At 42.9% G+C, this 20128-nt stretch overlaps 1 protein-coding gene across 8 annotated transcripts in view; it reads right to left on the bottom strand.

Annotated features, from left to right (window-relative positions):
- OSBPL3 (oxysterol binding protein like 3) overlaps positions 1-20128 on the bottom strand; it is a 179290-nt gene that overhangs the window by 17606 nt on the left and 141556 nt on the right. For all 8 annotated transcript variants that reach the window (XM_004743308.3, XM_004743312.3, XM_004743309.3 and 5 more), the window contains 3 exons: positions 16007-16257; positions 12902-13039; positions 2608-2671 (listed from right to left, as the gene is read on the bottom strand). In XM_004743308.3, coding sequence (XP_004743365.1) covers positions 2608-2671; positions 12902-13039; positions 16007-16257 — 453 coding nt within the window. The remainder of the gene's footprint in view (positions 1-2607; positions 2672-12901; positions 13040-16006; positions 16258-20128) is intronic.

Below are 20128 nucleotides of genomic sequence, written 5' to 3' on the forward strand. Positions count from 1 at the left end.
CAGGTCATGATCTTGGGGTCCTGGGATCGAGTCCCGCATCGGGCTCCCTGCTCAGCAGGGATCATGCTTCTCCTTCTACCCTTCCCCCCTGCTCATGATTGCTCCCTCTCTCAATTTCTTTCTCTCAAATAAATATCTTTAAAATTGAGAGAGTAGAATAGAAATAGAATTTTAAAAAAGGATAGAAAAAGGGTGGCATAGACAGGTGATCCCACAGACTGCTGCAGGACAATACACAGACCATGGGGGAGCCAAGGTGAAAGTAGGGAGGCCAGTAGGGGACCATGGCCATGAACCAGGAGAGGGATAGGCCTGGGACCAGGCAGCCCCTAGCCACATATATATGATTTCACTTACATAAAATATCCAGAATAGGCAAATCTATAGAGATAGAATGTAGGTAAGGGGTTGCCTAAGAATGGAAGAGGCCGATGGAAATTGGAATTTGTGATGGGAATAGGTATTGGCTAAAGGGTGTTTTTTTTTTTTTTTTGAGTGATGAAAATGTTCTCTTTTTTTTAGAATTTCGTTCATTCATTTGTTCATTCATTCATTTATTAATAGAGCTCAAACAGGGGGAGGGGCAGAGGGAGAGGATGAGAGAGAATCTCAACATACCCCACACTGAACATAAGAGCCCAACATAGGGCTCAATCCCATGACCCTGACGTCATGATATGAGCCAAAATCAAGAGCCAGATGATCAACTGATTGAGCCACCTAGGCACCTCTGGAGTGATAAAAATGTTCTTAAATTGATTGTCATGATAATCGGAAAATCTTGTGAATATATTAAAAATTACTGAATTATATATACCATTTAATTAAGTGAATTGTATAATATACAAATTACATCTTGATAAAGTTGTTACCCCCCAAAAAAGATAATTATTGTTTTTGTGTTTGTTTTTTTAAAGATTTTATTTATTTATTTGACAGAGAAAGAGATCACAAGTAGGCAGAGAGGCAGGCAGAGGGGGGGGGGGAGCTGAGCTCGATCCCAGGACCTGAGATCATGACCTGAGACCAAGGCAGAGGCTCAACCCACTGAGCCACCCAGGCACCCGAAAACTGTTGTTTAAAGTGAAAACAGTAATGATGTATTGTGGGGTTTATAACATACATAAATAAACATTACTTCTGCAATAGTTACAAATGTTAAGAGAGGGGAAATGGAAGTATATGTATAAGTTTCTTATATGTAAGTGGCATATTATTACTTGAAGATAGACTTATGATATATTAAACATATATAATATAAAGCTTAAAGTAATAACTAAAAAATGAAACAAAAAGGTATAGCTAAGAAGTCTACAAAGGAAATATGATGGAATCGTAGAAAGTACTCAGTTCAAAAGAAGGCAGGAAAAAAAGGGGAGCAAAGAACAGATAAAACAAACAGATGACAAATACTAAGAGGCCACATTTAAATCCATCTACATCAATAATGATAATAAATGTAAATGGCCTAAACAACCTGGTTAAAAGGTAGAGAAATGTCAGATTGGCTTAAAAAGCAAGATTTGGGAGTTGTGAGCCTATGCGAATAGGTGAGATTGCCCAGGAAAAGGCTGATGAGGAAGAAAAGAAGAGGGCCAAGGAGAAAACTGTCATGTAAAGTAAGGAGCACAAAGAAACTAATTGGAGGAAATCCATATTATCCGTAACTTAAAAAAAATAATAAAGGGCTTACAGGGTCAAAGACATTTAGCAATTAGAAGGTTAGAGATATTATAAGAATTATTCCCAGAGGGCTTCAGTGAAAGTTAGAGGTGTTTCTAATCAAGCTTCACTTCTAAACTTTAATAGTTTAGAAGATTCAGAAAAAGTACTATAGTACTTGTACCCTAAACTGGTAATATTGTCTCCAGAGAAAGAAACTGGTTGGCTGGGAACTGGGGTGGAGGAAGGAGCTTTTTTTAATGGCAAAGGAGTAAATCAAGTGTCATCACTGTTGACAGAGAAAAATGCTTTAAAGTTTGATGTGTGTGCTCACTGTTTGAAAAACCAGGATGCTCAAATTTTCCTTGCCCTTTGAATAAATATAAGTTAACAAAATTAATTAATCCATTTAGAAAATATTTGCAGTCTTACTTATTCTTCAGAACAATCCACCCTCCTCCCAAATCCAAAATACAAATGGAGACAACTGCAAAACTAAAAAAAAGTCAGCAATCTAAAATGTACTGTTCAGAAATAAAATCAAAACTTTTCAAAAGCAAGAAGAACCCTGTTGTCTAGACTCTGATAAATACCTATAAATATTTAGTGTCTCTTGAATACACAAGGCATTTCAAGCTGCTGTGGAAATAGAGAAAAAGTTACAGAAATAAGTGGCAGTGGCCCAGACACAGATGGAGAAATTTTTTTTGTTTTGTTTTAAGGGAAAAACCAGATTATCTTCCTGAATCCTTAATTATGAAGTAGACAGGTATTGGTAATTGTTCAGGGGTGACAGGCAAGAATGCCAAGTGGTGTAGATCCATACAATAAGGCCCAAGTCCAGGGCCTACCTGTCATATTCATAAGCACCTTCAGTAGTTCTTGAATAAAATAGCTCTAGAACATTACAAAAAGCAGTGCAGGCCAAATATATGAGCACATTACCTTGCCAGAAAACAAAATTTCCAGACTCAGCGTGACATGCAGAGATAGGTGGATGGTGGCTGACCTGATGGAAACAAAGGCCAGAAAACAAAAAATTAGTTCACTTTTGTGTCTCATGAAATCCATTCCTTTGCCCTTGCCCTGAGAGGTGACACAGTGTACAGTGTCTAAGTGAATGAAAACTTCAGTTTTCCTTCAACAAATCGGTCCTCAAGAGGGCGCTCTTCATACAGCCAGCCCCAATTTGCTCATCTTGCTGAGGACTGAGAAGAAATCAGGTGCATGGAAGCCTCCCGAAGTACAGGAAAAACAGCCAAGAGATAAATGTTGGGTATAGAGACACATTTTGAAAGATGTAAGAACAAAAGCAGGGTCTCTCTCAAACAAATAAATAAAATCGTAAAAAAAAAAAAAAGACTGGTTCAAGAAAATTTTTAAAAGTATAATGTTTATTTTTTTTAATTTTATTTATTTATTTGAGAGAGAGAGAGAGAATGAGAGAGAGAGAACGCGCGTGCACACGGTGTGTGGGTAGAGGCCAAAGGAGAAGCAGACTCCCTGCTCAGCAGGGAGCCCGATGCGGGACTTGATCATCAGACTCCAGGATCATGAGTTGAGCTGAAGGCAGTCACCTAACCAGCTGAGCCACCCAGACGCCCCAAGAATAATATTTCTATATAAAAGATCCAAGCAATTATTGAAGAAATGTTAGTCAACTGCTAAGGAAAACATCTAATTCATTTTCTGTCAAGATAAAAAAAATCTTGAGTAGATATGTAATTTTGTTCCAGGAAAGAGAATTCCCCACAATGGAGACTGCTGCACATTTCTCTGGGTTTTGTCACTGGGGTCATTACTTCTGTGCTGTTCACTAATGAAGAAGTTAAAGAGAAAACCCAGCTCCCTAGCTGGGTTTCCTCATTTCCTTAGTAACTCGAGGCAAGTGAGCGGTGTACATATTACAATTACAGTTCAGGACCAGTGAAACCAGACAAATGCTGTCAGCAGCTTTTCAAAGTTTCTCTGACTGGGCTGCTTCTTAGCAAGTATCTTACATTTAGAGCATCCAGTCTAATTAACGTCTGTATATTACCCAAGAGACCAACATCAGAAAAATTCAGCAGTGTTTCCCAAACACACCGACAGGAAAGAAACAGACGTAAACCTCAGCACTTTAGGTTTAGTAAATCAGCGGTTTTCAGTGGGGAGGTGACCCATCTCCAGTCACTCGCCTTGCCCTGGACCCTCAGCTGTAATGAGGAACAGGGTCTGAAAACCACCTGTATGAGCCTGTTCCTTCTGTGGAGAACTCTGGGATAGGATAGGCTAGTCTAGAGTCGTTCCGCAAGCACAGGTAACTGACGGAATTTCAACTTTACCAACTTGACCCGAAGAAAAGTAGAGACAAAGATTTCAATAGTCCACGTATCTTTCAGGTCTCAAGGTATATAAATGCCAGATCTATATGAGGCAGGAGATGCAAATTTGCTATCCCTTGGATGGTTTTCATTCCCACAGGCCTCTTAAGAATGTAGCCCCTCTCAACACCTGGGTGGCTCAGTGGGTTAAAGCCTCTGTCTTTGGCTCAGGTCATGATCCCAGGGGCCTGGAATCGAGCCCTGCAGCGGGCTCTCTGCTCAGCAGGGAGCCTGCTTCCTCCTCTTTCTCTGCCTGCCTCTCTGCCTACTTGTGATCTCTGTCTGTCCAATAAATAAATAAAATCTTTAAAAAAAAAAAAAAGAATGTAGCCCCTCTCTGTGCCTATGGGATTTTCTTTCTTTTTTAAAAACTTTTTCTCCCCCCAACAGAGAGATTGAGAGAGAGTGCGAGAAGGCAGAACGGCAGGCAGAAGGTGAGGGAGCAACAGGCCTGAGCCCCAGTGTGGGGATCCAGGACCCCAGGATCATGACCTGAGCCAAAAGCAGGTGCTTAACAACTGAGCCACCCAGATACCCCCTATGGGATTTTTTAGGGCAATATTCACTTTTAGCAGGGTTTAGAAGCCTAAGTCTTCTTCTGGCCTTCATTGTCTTTTTGTCATTGAACTCCTTGGAGATATTTAATGTCACAAAATGAGGCATTCCTGTTCCCCCTTCTTCCCCCAACAGCTCTCAGTGAAAATAGTGGAGTTAACTACTACACCTTGGGATCATATAAAACTAAGTCACGGAAGACAACCTGCACCCTATTTCTTCCTCCGCTCCCCCCACCTACTCCGCAGTGCAGCAGGTGAGGAGCTACGGAACGTTCCCCTTCCCCCAGAACGCAGGTATATTTTAAAGTAGATAATTAAAAGTAGATCATAGTCATTCCCACATAAACAATGTGGTAAAAAATGCAGGGTTTGCAGTCTTGATTAAGCATGTGGCATTTCATAGGTGTGGCCAAATCTGGCTACAAAAATCAAACATCAAAGCAAAGTACAGTATATACAAACTATAAATCTCTTCTGTAATAATTTTAAATCCCATAAAACTGGGATAAATATACTATCCACATGAACTATAAAAGAAGCCCTATCATATCATAAAATCTATACACACCCATAAAAATTCAACTTTGACCTTTTAAAATTATTGTGTCAGACACATGAATCAGTGCTTAGCAGAAGACCTTTATGTGGATTCAAAATCTGTTTTCTGAACGAATAAATCTCAATGGTCAAATATCAATGATTTTGCTTTTTTTTTTTTTTTTTCTGGCTTAAAAGGGCCTTTGGGAGTGATTTATTTGGTGCACATTGCTTTTAAGAAGTTTACAAAGCTTCCCAGGAAAATTGAAGTGAAGTCTGATTTTTTCATGGATATATTTTCTCATAACAGGTATTTATTCATGAAACATTTCTGGAGCATGTGCCGTGTGCCACACTAGCATCAGGGAACGAGGGAGGGCTTCTGGAGCCCCAGAGATGCAGGTCTTAACTCGGCAACGTCGTCTAATGGCTGAAGGGCCTTGAGCAAGTTTTTAAGTCTCTGGGCCTGAGCTACCTCATCTATAAAACAAGGCTCATACCACTGGTTTTGCAAATGTAAAGATGACACATAAAATTACAGGATCTTGTGCTGGTATGAAGTGGGCAGGGACTAAAATTTAGCCATTTTTCATGAGTAGTATTTCCATTTAGTCATCATGGTGACCTTGACCTCATGTCTTCATTGGTCTTATTTTATACATTAGGAAACAAAGAACCTCTCCAATGCTACGTGGTTAATTGGGGGTGGCTTTAAACCAAGGTCCTCTGATTTTGAATCCAGAGGATTTTTCCTTTCTGTCCCAGCTGTCTCTCTATGGCCCCTTTCAAAGCTGGGCTCTGGTCCTCCCCAAAGCCTCCACACACCGTTAAGATCCCATCGCATGGATATTTAGACAAAGAATCTTCTGAGTGTCCCTCTGACTTCAAAATGCTCTAAATCTAATTCTCAGTGTCTCTTCAAATCCCAGCACCAGTGGATGTCAGCCATTTGGGAGAAGATTATACTAAGGCTTTGACTAACTTGAAGGCCCATTGAAAGGGGGTAATTCAAGGCTCATCATTTAATTTTTGTTTTCTAAAGAAATGTTGTAGAAATTCTTAATTTGGATCTATTTATTAGTAAGAGTTTCAGCTTTCTTCAGCTGCCAGTGTGTTATTCATCTTTACCATAAAACCTGGAATAAGAGATTTTTGTTCACGTATGATCCTCGTAGACTCTTTTATATTTGGAAAATTAAAATCTTTCTTTGGGGGAAAATCCTTGGTTATTCTGCCATAACAGATCATGTATTAACTTGTAGATTCAGTGGTTCGAGCCTGTTTAGTCACTTGCTTATGTTTCCAGAAGGATTTCTTATATTGGTGAAAATAAAGATGGTTGGGGGGGGGTTATTTTTGTTCTTGATGTACCCTGTTTAAAAACTAGAAATCTTTCTAAAATCTACTGGAACAGAGAATGACGAGCACAATATAACCTTAGTGTTGGATTTGGTTGAGTTTCTCTTCCGTTACATCTTAACCCAGATGTAACTCAGAAAGTTATTTGATTTTGAGTCTGAACTGACCCAGCCCTGAAGGAGACAGCGTCTGTCAGCTTACAGGGTAAATCCAGTTTAGACGGGTTTCTAGCATCCCTCTCTGCTTCCTCCTCTCCATCCCAAATCAGAGCAACCTCTAACTGGTAAAGATCCCCAAACATTCGGGAATTTAGTATATATGGTCCTTACTGTTCAGGAATTTTTATGTAGCTTTCTTTCTACAAGCCCAAAGTCAGCAAGTTCCCTGACTAGTTGAGAATTCCTGTCATTTATTTGTATCTCTCAAGACTTTCTTACCCTGACCTGACATGTTTAATTTATGTTTTAAATGTACTTTATTTTTTTTTTTAATTTATTTATTTGACAGAGAGAGATCACAAGTAGGCAGAGAGGCAGGCAGAGAGAGAGGAGGAAGCAGGCTCCCTGCTGAGCAGAGAGCCCGATGTGGGACTCGATCCCAGGACCCTGAGATCATGACCTGAGCCGAAGGCAGCGGCTTAACCCACTGAGCCACCCAGGCGCCCTTAAATGTACTTTATATAAGAGGTGAGTGGTATGGGGAGAACCAGATGGGGAAAGAGTGTATTTTAATATTTGCGTATTTGTGAGTATATCTTTTTCAGATTTAGAAAAGTCTCCCTTAAATACATCACTTCGGCAGCTGCCCAAAGACCTAACTATAGAGTCTACCTAGTGCCTGGCTCGCCTCCAGCCTTGAAGGGCAGCTTGTAGAAGGGAGGACGAATGCCAGGTGAGAAATCAGGCAGGTGCCTGCGCGTTCAGGTGCCTGCCTCTGATGTGTCCCTCGCTGTCCTAATCCCTGGGGATAGAAAACATTCTGGTGCATAAATGGGCGAGATAGATAAGGAAATAAAGAAATAGATAACATAGATAAAGAAATTTATCAGTAGGGAGGAAGGTAAGTGGGAGCGCTATTCCAGACAGGGCGGTAGGGGCAGGACTCTGTACCACAGGATCGTCTGGGGCTAGGAGAAATAAGGAAGTGCACCGTGTGGAAAACCGGGAGAAGCGCATCAGAGGCAGAGGACATGAGCACTGCTCAGGGCTAGCCAACACTCTGTATGTTTTAAGAGAGGCAGAAAGCCAGTGCGGCTGACACTGAATGAGCAGAGGTGGGAGAGGTATCCTCTCCGGGACTAATATCTTGGGGAGGAGGGGAGAGGGCTTTGTGGGGCCACGGCCAGGACTTTGGATTTTATTCCAAGTGACAGGGGAAATCATTGGAGGGTGTTGAGCAAGTGTTGCTCCTGTTTTGAAGCAGGAGCTGGCTGTTGGGTGAGAAACTGGCTGTGGAAAAAGAGACCAGCTAATGAGTCTACTGCAATGATCCTAGTCATGGATTACCCTGGCTTGGGCTTGGAGGCCAACACCAGTGGGGGAGCCAGTGAAAATGGCTGGCTGTGGAAGGAAGGCTTCTGAAGGAAGACCCCAAGATTTGCTGATCAATAGGATATGGATTCTAAGAAAATGCTATTAAGGATGATGCCAAGGTTGCTGGCCTGATTTTTTGGGGAGAAGGCAGTTGCCAATTATTTTCCCTTCCTGCATGTTCAGCGTGCATCACGTTGTTTGACAAGCCTATGGCTTCTTTTCAAAAGCAGAAACAAAACACACATTAAATGATAACTTGACCCAGAGTGGAGGTTTAAACCAGAAGGCTGGTTTAGCAGCCTTGGATTTGATCTACTGTTAGTTCTCTTTGAACATCCTGAATCTCCCTTCTGAAAACCTCTTTAAATAAGATGCCACTTTAATCAGTAGTGACAAACTCTGCCTGCTAATAGATAACAGAGCTATTTTATTGTGAATGAGCGCGCAGGGAGAGAAGTGATAAGCATGGTATTTATAAGTCCGTCCAAGAATGTCTGTTCATAGTTCCCGCGATGAGTAACAGAAAAGCAAGGAGGGCTGAGGCCAGGGAGCAAAGGGGAAAAAAGACTTCATTTGAGTCTTTTATGGGTTAGTGACTGCCAAGAACTTCATTTAACTTTTCAGTCCTAAACTCTAAACAGCACGTGGCTAGGGGAGGGGATCCAGGGGATCCAGACCAAATGGTTATAATGGCCCCAACAGTCATCCGAGAACTGAAGTTCCAGATCATCAGGAACGATCTTTTAGAATAGCTTAACTGCACAGCCTTTAGATACCAGACCTTTCCCAAAGGTCTACAAACAGAAGCAACGCTAACAGAAAGCAGTTTACTGAACCAGTCTCATTTGAATCCCATCTCTGATGATGCTCCAAGCCAGCTGCTTAGCTGTCTGCCAGGTGGCAGGAGAACAAGTCAGGAAGAACCTGTCGGTAGGACACTTGATCCCTGAGGAGAAAAAGGAAGTTGGCTGTTGGCTGTTGGGTGAGAAACTGGCTGTGGAAACAAGACACCAGCTAATGAGTCTACTGAAGGGAATTCCTGTCTGAATTCCCCCTTTTCCGAGCTTATTTAGACGGCCAAGGCTGACTCACAGTTCTCGGCACATCAAAGTCCTCCCCAGAGAAGGTGTTACAGCCGGAGGGTGGAAGGCAGGACAGGAATGTTTATGATTTACTCTCGAACGTTGCTTATTCACAAAGGCCACGCCCCAGAGCACAATGGGAGCTGGGCACAAAGTCCTACCTGAGTTTGGTCTAAGTGAGAAGGGCAGGCCAAGTTCCAGAGTCTGATCAGCATTCGGAGCGCTTTTTTGTCACCAGAAGCCAATGACCCCGGCAGCTCGGAGCACAGTAACTACACCTACGAGAGACCCCGAGGCAGGTGAGGGAGGGAGGCCACTGCAGGGAAACAGTGGGCACCGGGAGAGGCGAATGCTCCAGGCCTTGGGTTCCCTGCCTTTTGACTCATCCTCACCTCACCTGCCACACAGCGGGTATTTTGAAAATCAAATGAGTCTGTGCGAGTGTGAAAAGCACAAAGGACTCTGAACCTAACTGTTCATTGTTTTGAGGAAAATTTGAGCAGCCACGTGCTTCCTCTGGTTTCTGACCGCATGAGTCATTTTGATGGGGGCATTTGGGGGTCTTTGGGGTGAGAGGCGACACAGAAGAGCAAGCTGGTGTGGAGCCAAACTCTGTGAAGAAGCAATTATTTCAGTGTCTTCAGCCACTGACCACTTCGAACAACCACATCCCCACCCAAACCACAGAACAACACCGTCCAAAGGCTTGGAGTAAAGGATAGATATAGCTTTTCAAATCTCGAAAACTCCACAGAAGAGCCGAGTTACCCTAGTTTCTTTTCACTGGGGTAAGTGAGTTCCGTCAACATCTTTGTTAGAGTAAAATCCCACCCAAAAGTACTAGTTTGGGAGTCCTACCCAGCTTACTAGTCATTCAGTACACGCGACTCGCTGTAGAAGGTACCAGAAGGCAAAGCAGGCCCCGAGCTCTGAAAGCCGACGTGTAATGTGTGCATGTAATGTGTGCTGGGAGCCATGTGCTGTCTCCCTCAAGGCAGAAGATCTCCTGGGCCAGGAGCAGGAAGAGCCGCACCGGCAGGTACCAACATGCAACCCACCAGACAGCCCAGCGTGCTCTTCAGTGTGTCTTAAGTCTAAGAAATTAGACATAGATGGTCTTCGCGCGCAGTGAGTCAGCAGGTCAGCATAAATGAGGCTGGAAGAGGGAGCACAGGAGGCTGAGCTGATGTGTCTCCCGGGGGCCACGAAATGGACAGCCCTGCCCCAAACCCCTACCACTCCTGGGGCTGTGGGCAGCTGAGCACCTCAAATTCAACAGCCGCCTCTCCTTTTCATTCTATGCTCACCCAGTGATGAAATTCTGGTTTCCCAAGTCATCTGTGTATGGGGAGAGGGATGCCTGGTCTTGTGAACAAAACCTGCGGGTCCCCAGGTCAGGCCTACTCTTTAGAGCAAACGCACAGAAGGGCGTTCTAGTTTATAGATCGGTTTCTTAAAGGCTTAGCTAAGGCGACTCTGTCCTTGAGAGATGCTTCCATTCCTGGGTATCCTCAAAGAACCAGCTCTCTGAGGCCCTAAGACTTAAATTCCAGGCAGATGATTGGGCTCCCAGCATGATGGGGACTGGTGAGCCCACATGGCTGACTTTCTGTTAGAGACTCGCCAGGGACAGTCTGCCTGCTTCAAACCCCTCGAATTATACACCTCACTTACTATTTTTAACATGGCACAGTAAAAAGCACTTTCAAAAAGTTGCCCTCAAGATGAGAGCAACAGCCAAGAGCAGAACGTTCACTGTCTTCAGTGGGAGTATTTTATACCTCAGTGTATCCCTTCACCTGAGCCATACGGCAGCCTCTGAGTTCAGCCTTATCATTCCTGTTTCAGAGAGAAAGACGCTGTTGAGGCTTAAGTAGCTTATCTGAAGCCACACACAGAAGAAGTGCTGGGGTTAGGGTAGGAAAACAGGTCTCCATTACACCCACACACCCTATACTGCTAACAATGACCAGATCTCTTTCTTGCTTATTTCCTGGGGATCCATTTCACGGAACCAAAGACTGAGTTATGTAATGCTCTTTCTGTTTTTGTGCATGCATGTCCAGCAGCTCTGTTTTCTCACTCCGTGCCACTATTGGAGGTGCGCAAGCAGATCCTGATTTTGGCCCTGCCCCGCCGGGGGCTCCCGGGATGGAAGCTCAGCTTCACGCGAAGCCCACGTTACTACTCTTTCCTTACACCATTCATCCTGTCCTGACTGTCTGCTGTATTCTGGGCTATTTCGGGCTGTTATTTCCTCACATGAGTGCATATAATGCCATGGTAACCAAATCATATTTTCATTTATTCCCATTCCATTTTAGCTTTGGTATTTAAATAACCCAGTTGAATTTGAATCGAATTATCTTTTCCTTTTAACTACTGATTTAACTCTCACTTCCTCGATATCCGTATTTAATTTGTTTTAGCTTCTAACTGGAAACCTACTAAAAATGTGCTTTGGGATTGTGGTATATTCCTTTGCCTTTGAGTCTTAGAGAACACTGCTTGTCCTCGACAATGAAGACCAGCACCAGCCTCCTAAGTCCCTCAGCTACAGGCCTTTCCACTTCTACCTGCGGGATGCAAATCCATGACAAAGGGAGCAGCAAGGTAACAGGAAGGAAAACAACATGCTAGCATCCCACCCATTTTCCCTCAGTTTTCCAAGAACTGGCAGGAGAGAAATGTACTGAGCAAATGTGTTTAATGCTCCCAGGCTGACATTTAGGGATATGTGGAGGGTGGACATGTTGGGTTGTTGTCTTAACTAGAGGTGAGAGGAGTCTTTTTTATTTTCAGTATCAGGACATCCTATTTCAGCTAAACAATTCCTTACTGACAGACACTCAGGATGTTCCAGTATCCCACTATTCCAAACCATGGTGTCATGTATCAATCACGACCACAAACACTCCTATCACACTTCATCCTCCACGTACAACACCACGCCGAGCCCGTGGTCGAGAGTATCTCATTTAATCATCGCAAAGCCATCTGAGGTCTGTAACCACTGTCATTATTTCCGCTTTAAAGAGGAAACTGAGGCACAGAGAGGTTAAGCGACTTCCCCAGGGTTACAAACCTGGTGAGAGTCAGGGTTGAGATTTGAACCTAGGCTGACCCCAGAGACCCTGCTCTTTCTTCTCGAATATTGTTATCTGCTAATGCTTACGTGGTTAAGTCTCAACGAACTTCCAGGAATGCAGGCTACATCAGTATAAAGTATGTCCACCCGCCAGATGAAAACAGGCATTGCCAGCCCCCAGCCCCCATCCCACTGCCGTCTCCCTGCGCCTGGAACAATGCTAGGTAGGCTTTACACGCTCAAGAAATAGTTATTGATTGAATGAATAAATACATGAATGAATGATTCCTCTTAAAATCAAGAATGATGTCTTTTTTTGGTGCTACCCATTTCCATAGTGACGTTCATACCCCAGAAGGACAAGGTCAATGAGTAAGGGTGCACACTTTAAACCTTTAGATCAGTTTGGGCAAATGCTTCACCCTTTGAAAATCTGTCTCCCTATGGCTTTCCACAGAGGGCACTGTTGATGCCTGCTGTCAAAGGCGGGCTCTGCCTCGCAAGTGTCTTCCTGCTCACGGGGGTGGTCAGGTTTCAGTGGAAGGGAAATCGTTCTTTCTCTTTATGTGTAAATGCACTGTAATTATCTCGGTAGCTTTAAAGCCTGTGAAAGGCAGACAATAAATATTTCAAAAGCACATGTAATGGAAGGCGTGAGTGACTCCTTCAGTGCAAGCTGATATAAAGGGGTACACAACAAACAAAAAGGGTAGATAGCCACCTGCTCTGAAAAAAACTGGAAGCCTTTGTCCTCACGGATACACTCATACGTTTCTCCGAGAACAGGATTAAAGGGCTTGCTCCCAGCTCGGAAGTAGCTAGACGCATATGCCGAGACAGCGAAGGCGGCCACGTACACCTGAGGAGAGGGAGGAAAGAACGTTATTATTTAACAAACAAACATTTTTTTAAAACAAACAAAGATATAAACAAAACAAATTTCTCCCTTGATGGTTTATTTTCAAAAGCCAACAATTTATCTCTGGTTTAGAAACAACCAAACCAACTTTGGTTTAAAGTGGCAGGTTTAAATAAAGTTCATTTTGGCCCAAAGACAAACAAAGCAAACATTTGCAAATGGCCCATCTGTCCTAATGTCAGTTGGTAGAGGCTTTTAAGAGGATGATATGGTGGACATATTCCCCTGTTCTTGAGCTGTTCAGCCAAGTCCAGTAGCTCTAACCTGGTAATAATCCTAATTCTCAGGAAGGAGAGAGAAAAATATATTAAAGGAGCCAAACTCCCCTCAGAATTCAGGAAAAGCGACCATTCCTAACTAGATACCGTGGAAACCTACAAACTCATTTTGACAAAAGAAAATCTGTGATAGCAATTTCCTGAGTTTTCTGTAACAAACCACGGGACAGGACACAGTGCCTTTGAGAGAATCTGGCTTTTCTGGGAGGAAAAATGAAAAATCAAAAGGCAAAGGAAGGACAGGCTATAGATAAACATGAAATAAGCACTCTCTGTGACACTCTCAGCATTTTTATCAGTTCTTCTTTCAGGCCACCAAAAAGACACATTATTTTTCTAGTCTTTTTTGGGGAGGGGCAAGTACAGAACATCGAACCTAGGTTGTGATAGCAACTTCCCCTTTCTACCAGTGAGTAACAATCTCAAGGCCTCCCCTCCCCAGCACATTTCAGGAGGTTTCTTATACTGGGGGAGAAAGCTGAGCGCCTTTCATAAATGTTCACTAGTCACACTACTTTTCTTAAGCCTTTTGCATATAGGACCCACTTTTCCACTCACACTACAGAATATCGTAGAGCATCTGGAGGCTTATAAAAATCAATTCAGTTTGCTCAATTCTGTCTTTGTTCTGGAAATCTGGGGATCTGTGCCTCTCTTTGACTCCCCACATGTTGGTTATCTGTTAAACAGTAAGCCCACACTGTCTATATGGAATGTTGAATAAAGCCTGAATCACCGGCACATTTTAAAATGTAACAGAATCTGGTGCCATTCCTAATGCTGGGGGGAGAAGGGAGTGAGGGAGCAGGCACATGGAAGCAACCCCCTCTTAGGCTGGTGACCTGAGAGGGATCCCATGCAGGGGCAGGAGCAGACCTGCAGAGCAGTGAAAACCCACAGCTATGGTTCTTGTGCAACGCCTTCCTGTCCTTTCCCTTCCAGGGGCATTGTATTGGAATGCAAAGCCTTCCCTCAAAGTCCTTCTCAAGGTCAAGTCCACCAATCAATCAGCTGATACTCTAAGAGTCTCTAAATTTCTATAAGAATGAAACACCATGAAGAATATTTTAATCTTTAAAGTCAGTCTTTTAAGAAAAGAGCTGTCCACAAATGTTGACTTTCCACACTTGCTTTAGAAGCCATCTGCCTCCCTTTGTTCAGCAGAAAGTCTCTAGGAAAGAATAATAAAGAAGATAAAAAACACACAGCAGCTTTTTTCTTAGTCTTATTATCATTAGTTATCAAAAAGTCTCTTTGACGGAGAAGTCTCTGGAGACTGTGGAACTGTGGGATGCATCTCTTTTTTTTTTTTAAAGATTTTATTTATTTATTTGACAGACAGAGATCACAAGTAGGCAGAGAGGCAGGCAGAGAGAGAGAGAGGAGGAAGCAGGCTCCCTGCTGAGCAGAGAGCCCGATGCGGGGCTCGATCCCAGGACCCTGGGATCATGACCTGAGCCGAAGGCAGAGGCTTTAACCCACTGAGCCACCCAGGCACCCCCTGGGATGCATCTCTTGTCCATAGCTCTCTTCACCCACAGAAGATGAAGGGGCATCCATGTCCCTTCATCTTCAAATCACTAATGTAAAGAAGTTTCAGTAAGGGTCAAAACTAGGAAACACTTAGAATTTAGAAAAGAATGGTGTCCTCCATCAGTGAGAGGACGACTTGGGGTCAGGTCTACGAAGCCCAGGGAGGTGTGCCGACTCCAATTTAGCCCACGAGCAAATGCCCAGCACAGAGACTGCATGCAGGGGAAGACACTGAGGTCCAGCCACCCATACCAACAATGACCTTACCGTGAAGCAGGTAACATACGAGGGAGCCGAGAGAGGAAGGGACACTCAATGTCAAAGAACAAAGTCAGCTAGTCACGGAGAGAGCTGATTTGGCCGTCACCCGACCACCAGGGTCCGTTCTCTCCACCCCACAAGACAGGGGAAAGATGAGAAACACCTGGGGAACCCTTCACTGACCAGCCCATCACTTGATCAGAAGTAATACCGAGTAAAGAACAGAAGGTGAATTTTTCTAGGATGAGACTTTTTTTCCCTTTCCTTTTCTTTTTTTTAACTTACTCTATAGCATCAGAGTAGGGTTGGAACAATCATCTTATGTAAAAGCCTCCACTACGAATGTTATTTTCAAAAATCTAGTTGATTGTGGGACCATTCCAAGAATAAACAAAGCATTCTCAAGGGAAATATACCCTGGACAGGAAAAACAGCTTGAGAAATTAAATTCTGTCCACCCAGGATAGTAAAAAATAAACATGCAGACAGCCTTCAAAATATGGTTTCCAGTCAGGCATATCGGGACAATCCCTTGGAAGGCTCTGGAGAAAAAGGAAGCGTGACACCTCAGAGCTGAACTACCCAGAGGCACTGACACAGAGAAACTCCCCACCAAATGCCAACTCCTGACACATGACTGCAAACCACTAGGCACAGGGGAACTAGAGGCTGGTGAGCCAGGAACCCATCCGCAGAAGAATCCAAACGATGCGCAGAGGCGCGCCCAGAGCTCTGGCTCAGCCCGGCTTAGCTCTGCTGGGCCGTGGGAAGGGCCTGGGGGCGGCCAGGCTGGGGGGGACGACAGGACCACCCAGCGGGAAGGTTAAGTCCTCACCATCCTTTCCAAGGCATTGGGGATCTGGGCGGCCTTGTCCAGGAGCTCGCTGTACTCGAGCTCCTCGCACAGCCGCTGCAGCGTGTTCAGGGGCTCGTTCAGCTCCACTGGCATGGCCACTTTGGACAGGTCTTTCCCGATGTTGTTCCGCAGGATGTTCCACAGGCTGACGGCACTGGCGCTGGGGCACGGTGCCGGCAAGCACGTTCTTCGTTTGGACTTGGCTTCGCCGCCGCTTTCAAGCACAGGCCCTGAAAGGGAATTCGGCCCCATGGTTTGTAGAGGACTTTTTATTATATTACTTAAAAAAACACAGAAATAAAAACCTGACCCAGCAAGTAGTCGATTCTACTGTTAATCTCAGATATCTAGGACTGAAAGCCAGACAATGAAAAGAATGGACGCAGAGCTCGATTAAGCACCGAATATGACGTGTGCTAAGCCCCACAGACTTTACTCACAGGGAGGTCTTCAAGTCCCTTACTCAGAAGCCAGTGCCACAAAGCTTAAATATACTTAGGGTAAAACTGGAAACTGGATTTCTATGCTCCTAGCAGTTACTATCTATACTTTTAAACTTCTCAGGTTTTTTTTTTTTTTTTTTTTTTAAGTAGTCTCCATGCCCAGAGTGGAGCCCGACAGGGGGCTTGAATTCCTGACCCAGAGATCAACACCTGAACAGAAATCAAGAGTCAGATGCCTAACCAACTGAACGATCCAGATGTTCCTAAACTCTTCCAATTTTTTAAACTTTTTTTTTTAAGATTTTATTTATTTATTTGACAGACAGAGATCACAAGTAGGCAGAGAAGCAGGCAGAGAGGGAGGAAGGGAAGCAGGCTCCCTGATGACCAACAAGCCGGATGAGGAGCTTGATCCCAGGACCCTGGGATCATGACCTGAGTGGAAGGCAGAGGCTTTAACCCACTGAGCCACCCAGGTTCCCCGACTCTTCTAATTTTTAGAAAGCACTACAAACTCTGCTTTTTTAAAGATAATCTTTTTTTTTTTTTAAGATTTTATGATTTTATTTATTTATTTGAAAAAGAGAGAGAGAGAGAGAGAGAGAGAGACAGCACAAGCCAGGGGAGTGGAAAAAGGAGAAGCAGGGAGCCAATGCTGTGTCCATCCTAGGACCCTGGGATCATGACCTGAGCCAAAGGCAGTCGCTTAACCAATGGAGCCACCCAGGCATCCCTGATTAAAAACTCTAAAGCCTTTAAATATCTCTTCAAATTCTGATAACAACGATTATTTATTATAGAAAAAATGGTAATGAAAATAAAAGTCTTCCATTAATCCCACTACCTACGAATAGTAGCTGTTTATATTTTGGAATATTTTCATGTAGTATTTTCTCCAACCACAGAGCTCATATAGCACAGCTAGTTTTATGTTCTGCTTATTCCCTTAATTATTTTTCCATGTTATTTAGCATTTTTCTAAAATATCATTTGTAATGACTGTAAAAGAAATTCATGCTATGAATATGCCATAATCTACTAAATCATTCCTCTATTATTGGGCTTATAGATTTGTTTCAATGTTTTGCTATGAGGCAAATAAATAAATAAATTAATTAAATTAAATAAATCCACTAGTGACTATTTATATTCTTAAGATTTGATTATATCTCTGAGTATTTGCTTCAGATATGTAGACATGCAATTACTATGTCAAAGACTATAAACATTTTTAGACATTTGATTCATAGGATCAGATGGCTCCTCAAAAACGCTGTATCAATTTCCTATTTACCAGCAGCACATGTGTGTCCATCTCTTGAGACCTTTCTGGGATTATTATCATTTGTTTTCAATTTTGGGCAAATTTTTGAAATTTGGACAGTATTATTTCCTTGTTTCAACATTCATTTAAAAAATTCCTAGGGTGATTTGGAATGCTTTCATAAATACTTCCTTCCTGAACTGTCTGCTTCCTATTTCTAACCAGGATATATTTCTTTCTTTTTATATTTGTTTTACAATCAAATCACTGTTTGGCATTTATCTTTAAATTTAGACCATGTGGTTCATTGATGAAACAAACACTTGCATCTACCAGTCTTTTCCTTTGTGACACTTGCATTGGCTCAGGCTCTGACATTCTTTTCCCATCCCAACTGAGCCTATTTTTAAACAAAATCTCACCAACATAGGAGGAAGGGGCATTTTATCTGCATATATTTATCTACTAAAAATAAATATTTAACATTTACTCATTGTAAAGCCAATAGCTCTCAATAAAGAGGCTGCTTTGATAAACAGAAAAGTATGAAACTGGGACCATACTTAGCAGTTTCACAGTAACCTAAGCATCCAATTAATTGTTGAATTTAATTGCTTGACATAAGCAAAAATCTGATTTACCCAAGTAAATCAAAGTAATTTTTACCCAAGTAAATCAAAGTAATTTTTAAGAACAGTTTTTCCACATCATCTCAAAATATTTTCTCTGATTACACTAACCTAGATTTTGAAACAACACTACATGATGACTATTATCTACAAATAACTAGTATCTATCTAGTTTTTACTCTGGAGCAGCAGGTCTTCAAGAATTTTACATATATTACCTTACATATTTTTACATATACTTTACATATATCATCTCTTAAGTAATTTGCCCTAGAATACAGTACCAGTGAATGGGAGAGCTGAGGTTAACCAAGAGAATTTGGTCATGAATCCATATTCCTAAGCCCGGAACCTCCCACAACACCCATCATAGTGACAGGGAATCCTAATATTTGCCTCCTGATTTGGGGAGGGAAAAAATCAACAGGAAGCACTCTAAATATCTAGCCTTTCTTATGGACTCAGAAAAATTCTCCTGTCTTAAATTATCAAGAACTGGATTCAATCCCTATTTCCTTTTGTAGGCAAAAGTGTGTCATATGATGCACATGTTATTTCTACATCCAGTCTTTTCAGTAGAGTACTGAGGTTTAGAAGTCTAATCTTCAGTGGAGACAGTTAAACTGGAAGACACCTATTTTTACTTCTAAATACTGCTGAAGAAGAAAGCTGGTTTTGGCCCAGTGTTTGTTAAAGCCAAGGCAATGTGTTGGTCAGCATTCCAGCAAAATGGCTGTGGAACAGGATGGAGTGAACTGGCCCTAGCTTCAATGCTTCTCCTGGCTGATGTCAGCTCAGCACAGTTGTAGTCCTATGTTCTGGGACAAGTCTTCCATTTCCACTATACCCCCTCAACCTTCTAGCCTTGCACTCCCCTTGGTCCCTCCCCAAGGCCTCAAAGAGAATGAGGGCTTCAGCGTTTGTCTGTCGTCCTCTTGCATGGCGAGAGGGCCATTTTAGTGTGTGAGCTGTGTGTCAAGGGAATGTGATGTTTCTTCATCTTCTTTCAATTCACCTCTTTGTTTTTCTAGAAAAACAAATAGCTCCCATATTATTGGCTTTCTCCTTTGAGCCACTGGTTCTCAGACTTTTCCACCAAAGGGTTTATCTCTCCGGGAACATTTCAAGCAAGATAGAGTATAATAAGCATCAAACTTCTAGCAGGTCTGATGCTATAAGGATGTTCTGCTAGAAAATAGTAAAATTACCTGCCTTTTTCATGGTCCCCAGAGAGTAGGCTCTTTGGCCTTCAGAGGGCAACTCATCATCATTGTAATTCACACATACTAACTAACCTGGGAAGCACCAACACAGAAAAAGCACTGACATGGTCCCTCTCCTCTGGATAGATATGAAAAGAGGTGGTGCCATTATGTGATACAGACAAACCTCAAGACCCCAACACACATCTGATGGTACAGGATCCATGCAGAGAACTGTCCAGAGGGCTGACACCTTCCTAAACAGATGTTAGTCTGCTTCTTCAGCTCCTACATCGGGACTGTTTGGGGAGACACTCTGGGTATCCCATGGTACAAAGTAATATTTCTTGGGCATCACTTTGCTCTTGGGATCAAGCAGTAATAAAGGAATATCTCAGGATACCTTGACAGCCCCATCCTCCCCTCTAGGAGGTAGCAGTTACTTTTAAATATGTTACCTTGAAGAATCTGAGGCTAAATTACCACTTAGAGGGGAGCCTGGGTGGCTCAGCCAGTTAAGTGCCTACCTTCAGCTTAGGTCATGATCCTGGAGTCCTAGGATC

The sequence above is a fragment of the Mustela putorius genome, unplaced genomic scaffold, assembly GCF_011764305.1.
Source record: "Mustela putorius furo isolate JIRA1106 unplaced genomic scaffold, ASM1176430v1.1 tig00003845_pilon_pilon_pilon, whole genome shotgun sequence".
NCBI lineage: Eukaryota > Metazoa > Chordata > Mammalia > Carnivora > Mustelidae > Mustela > Mustela putorius.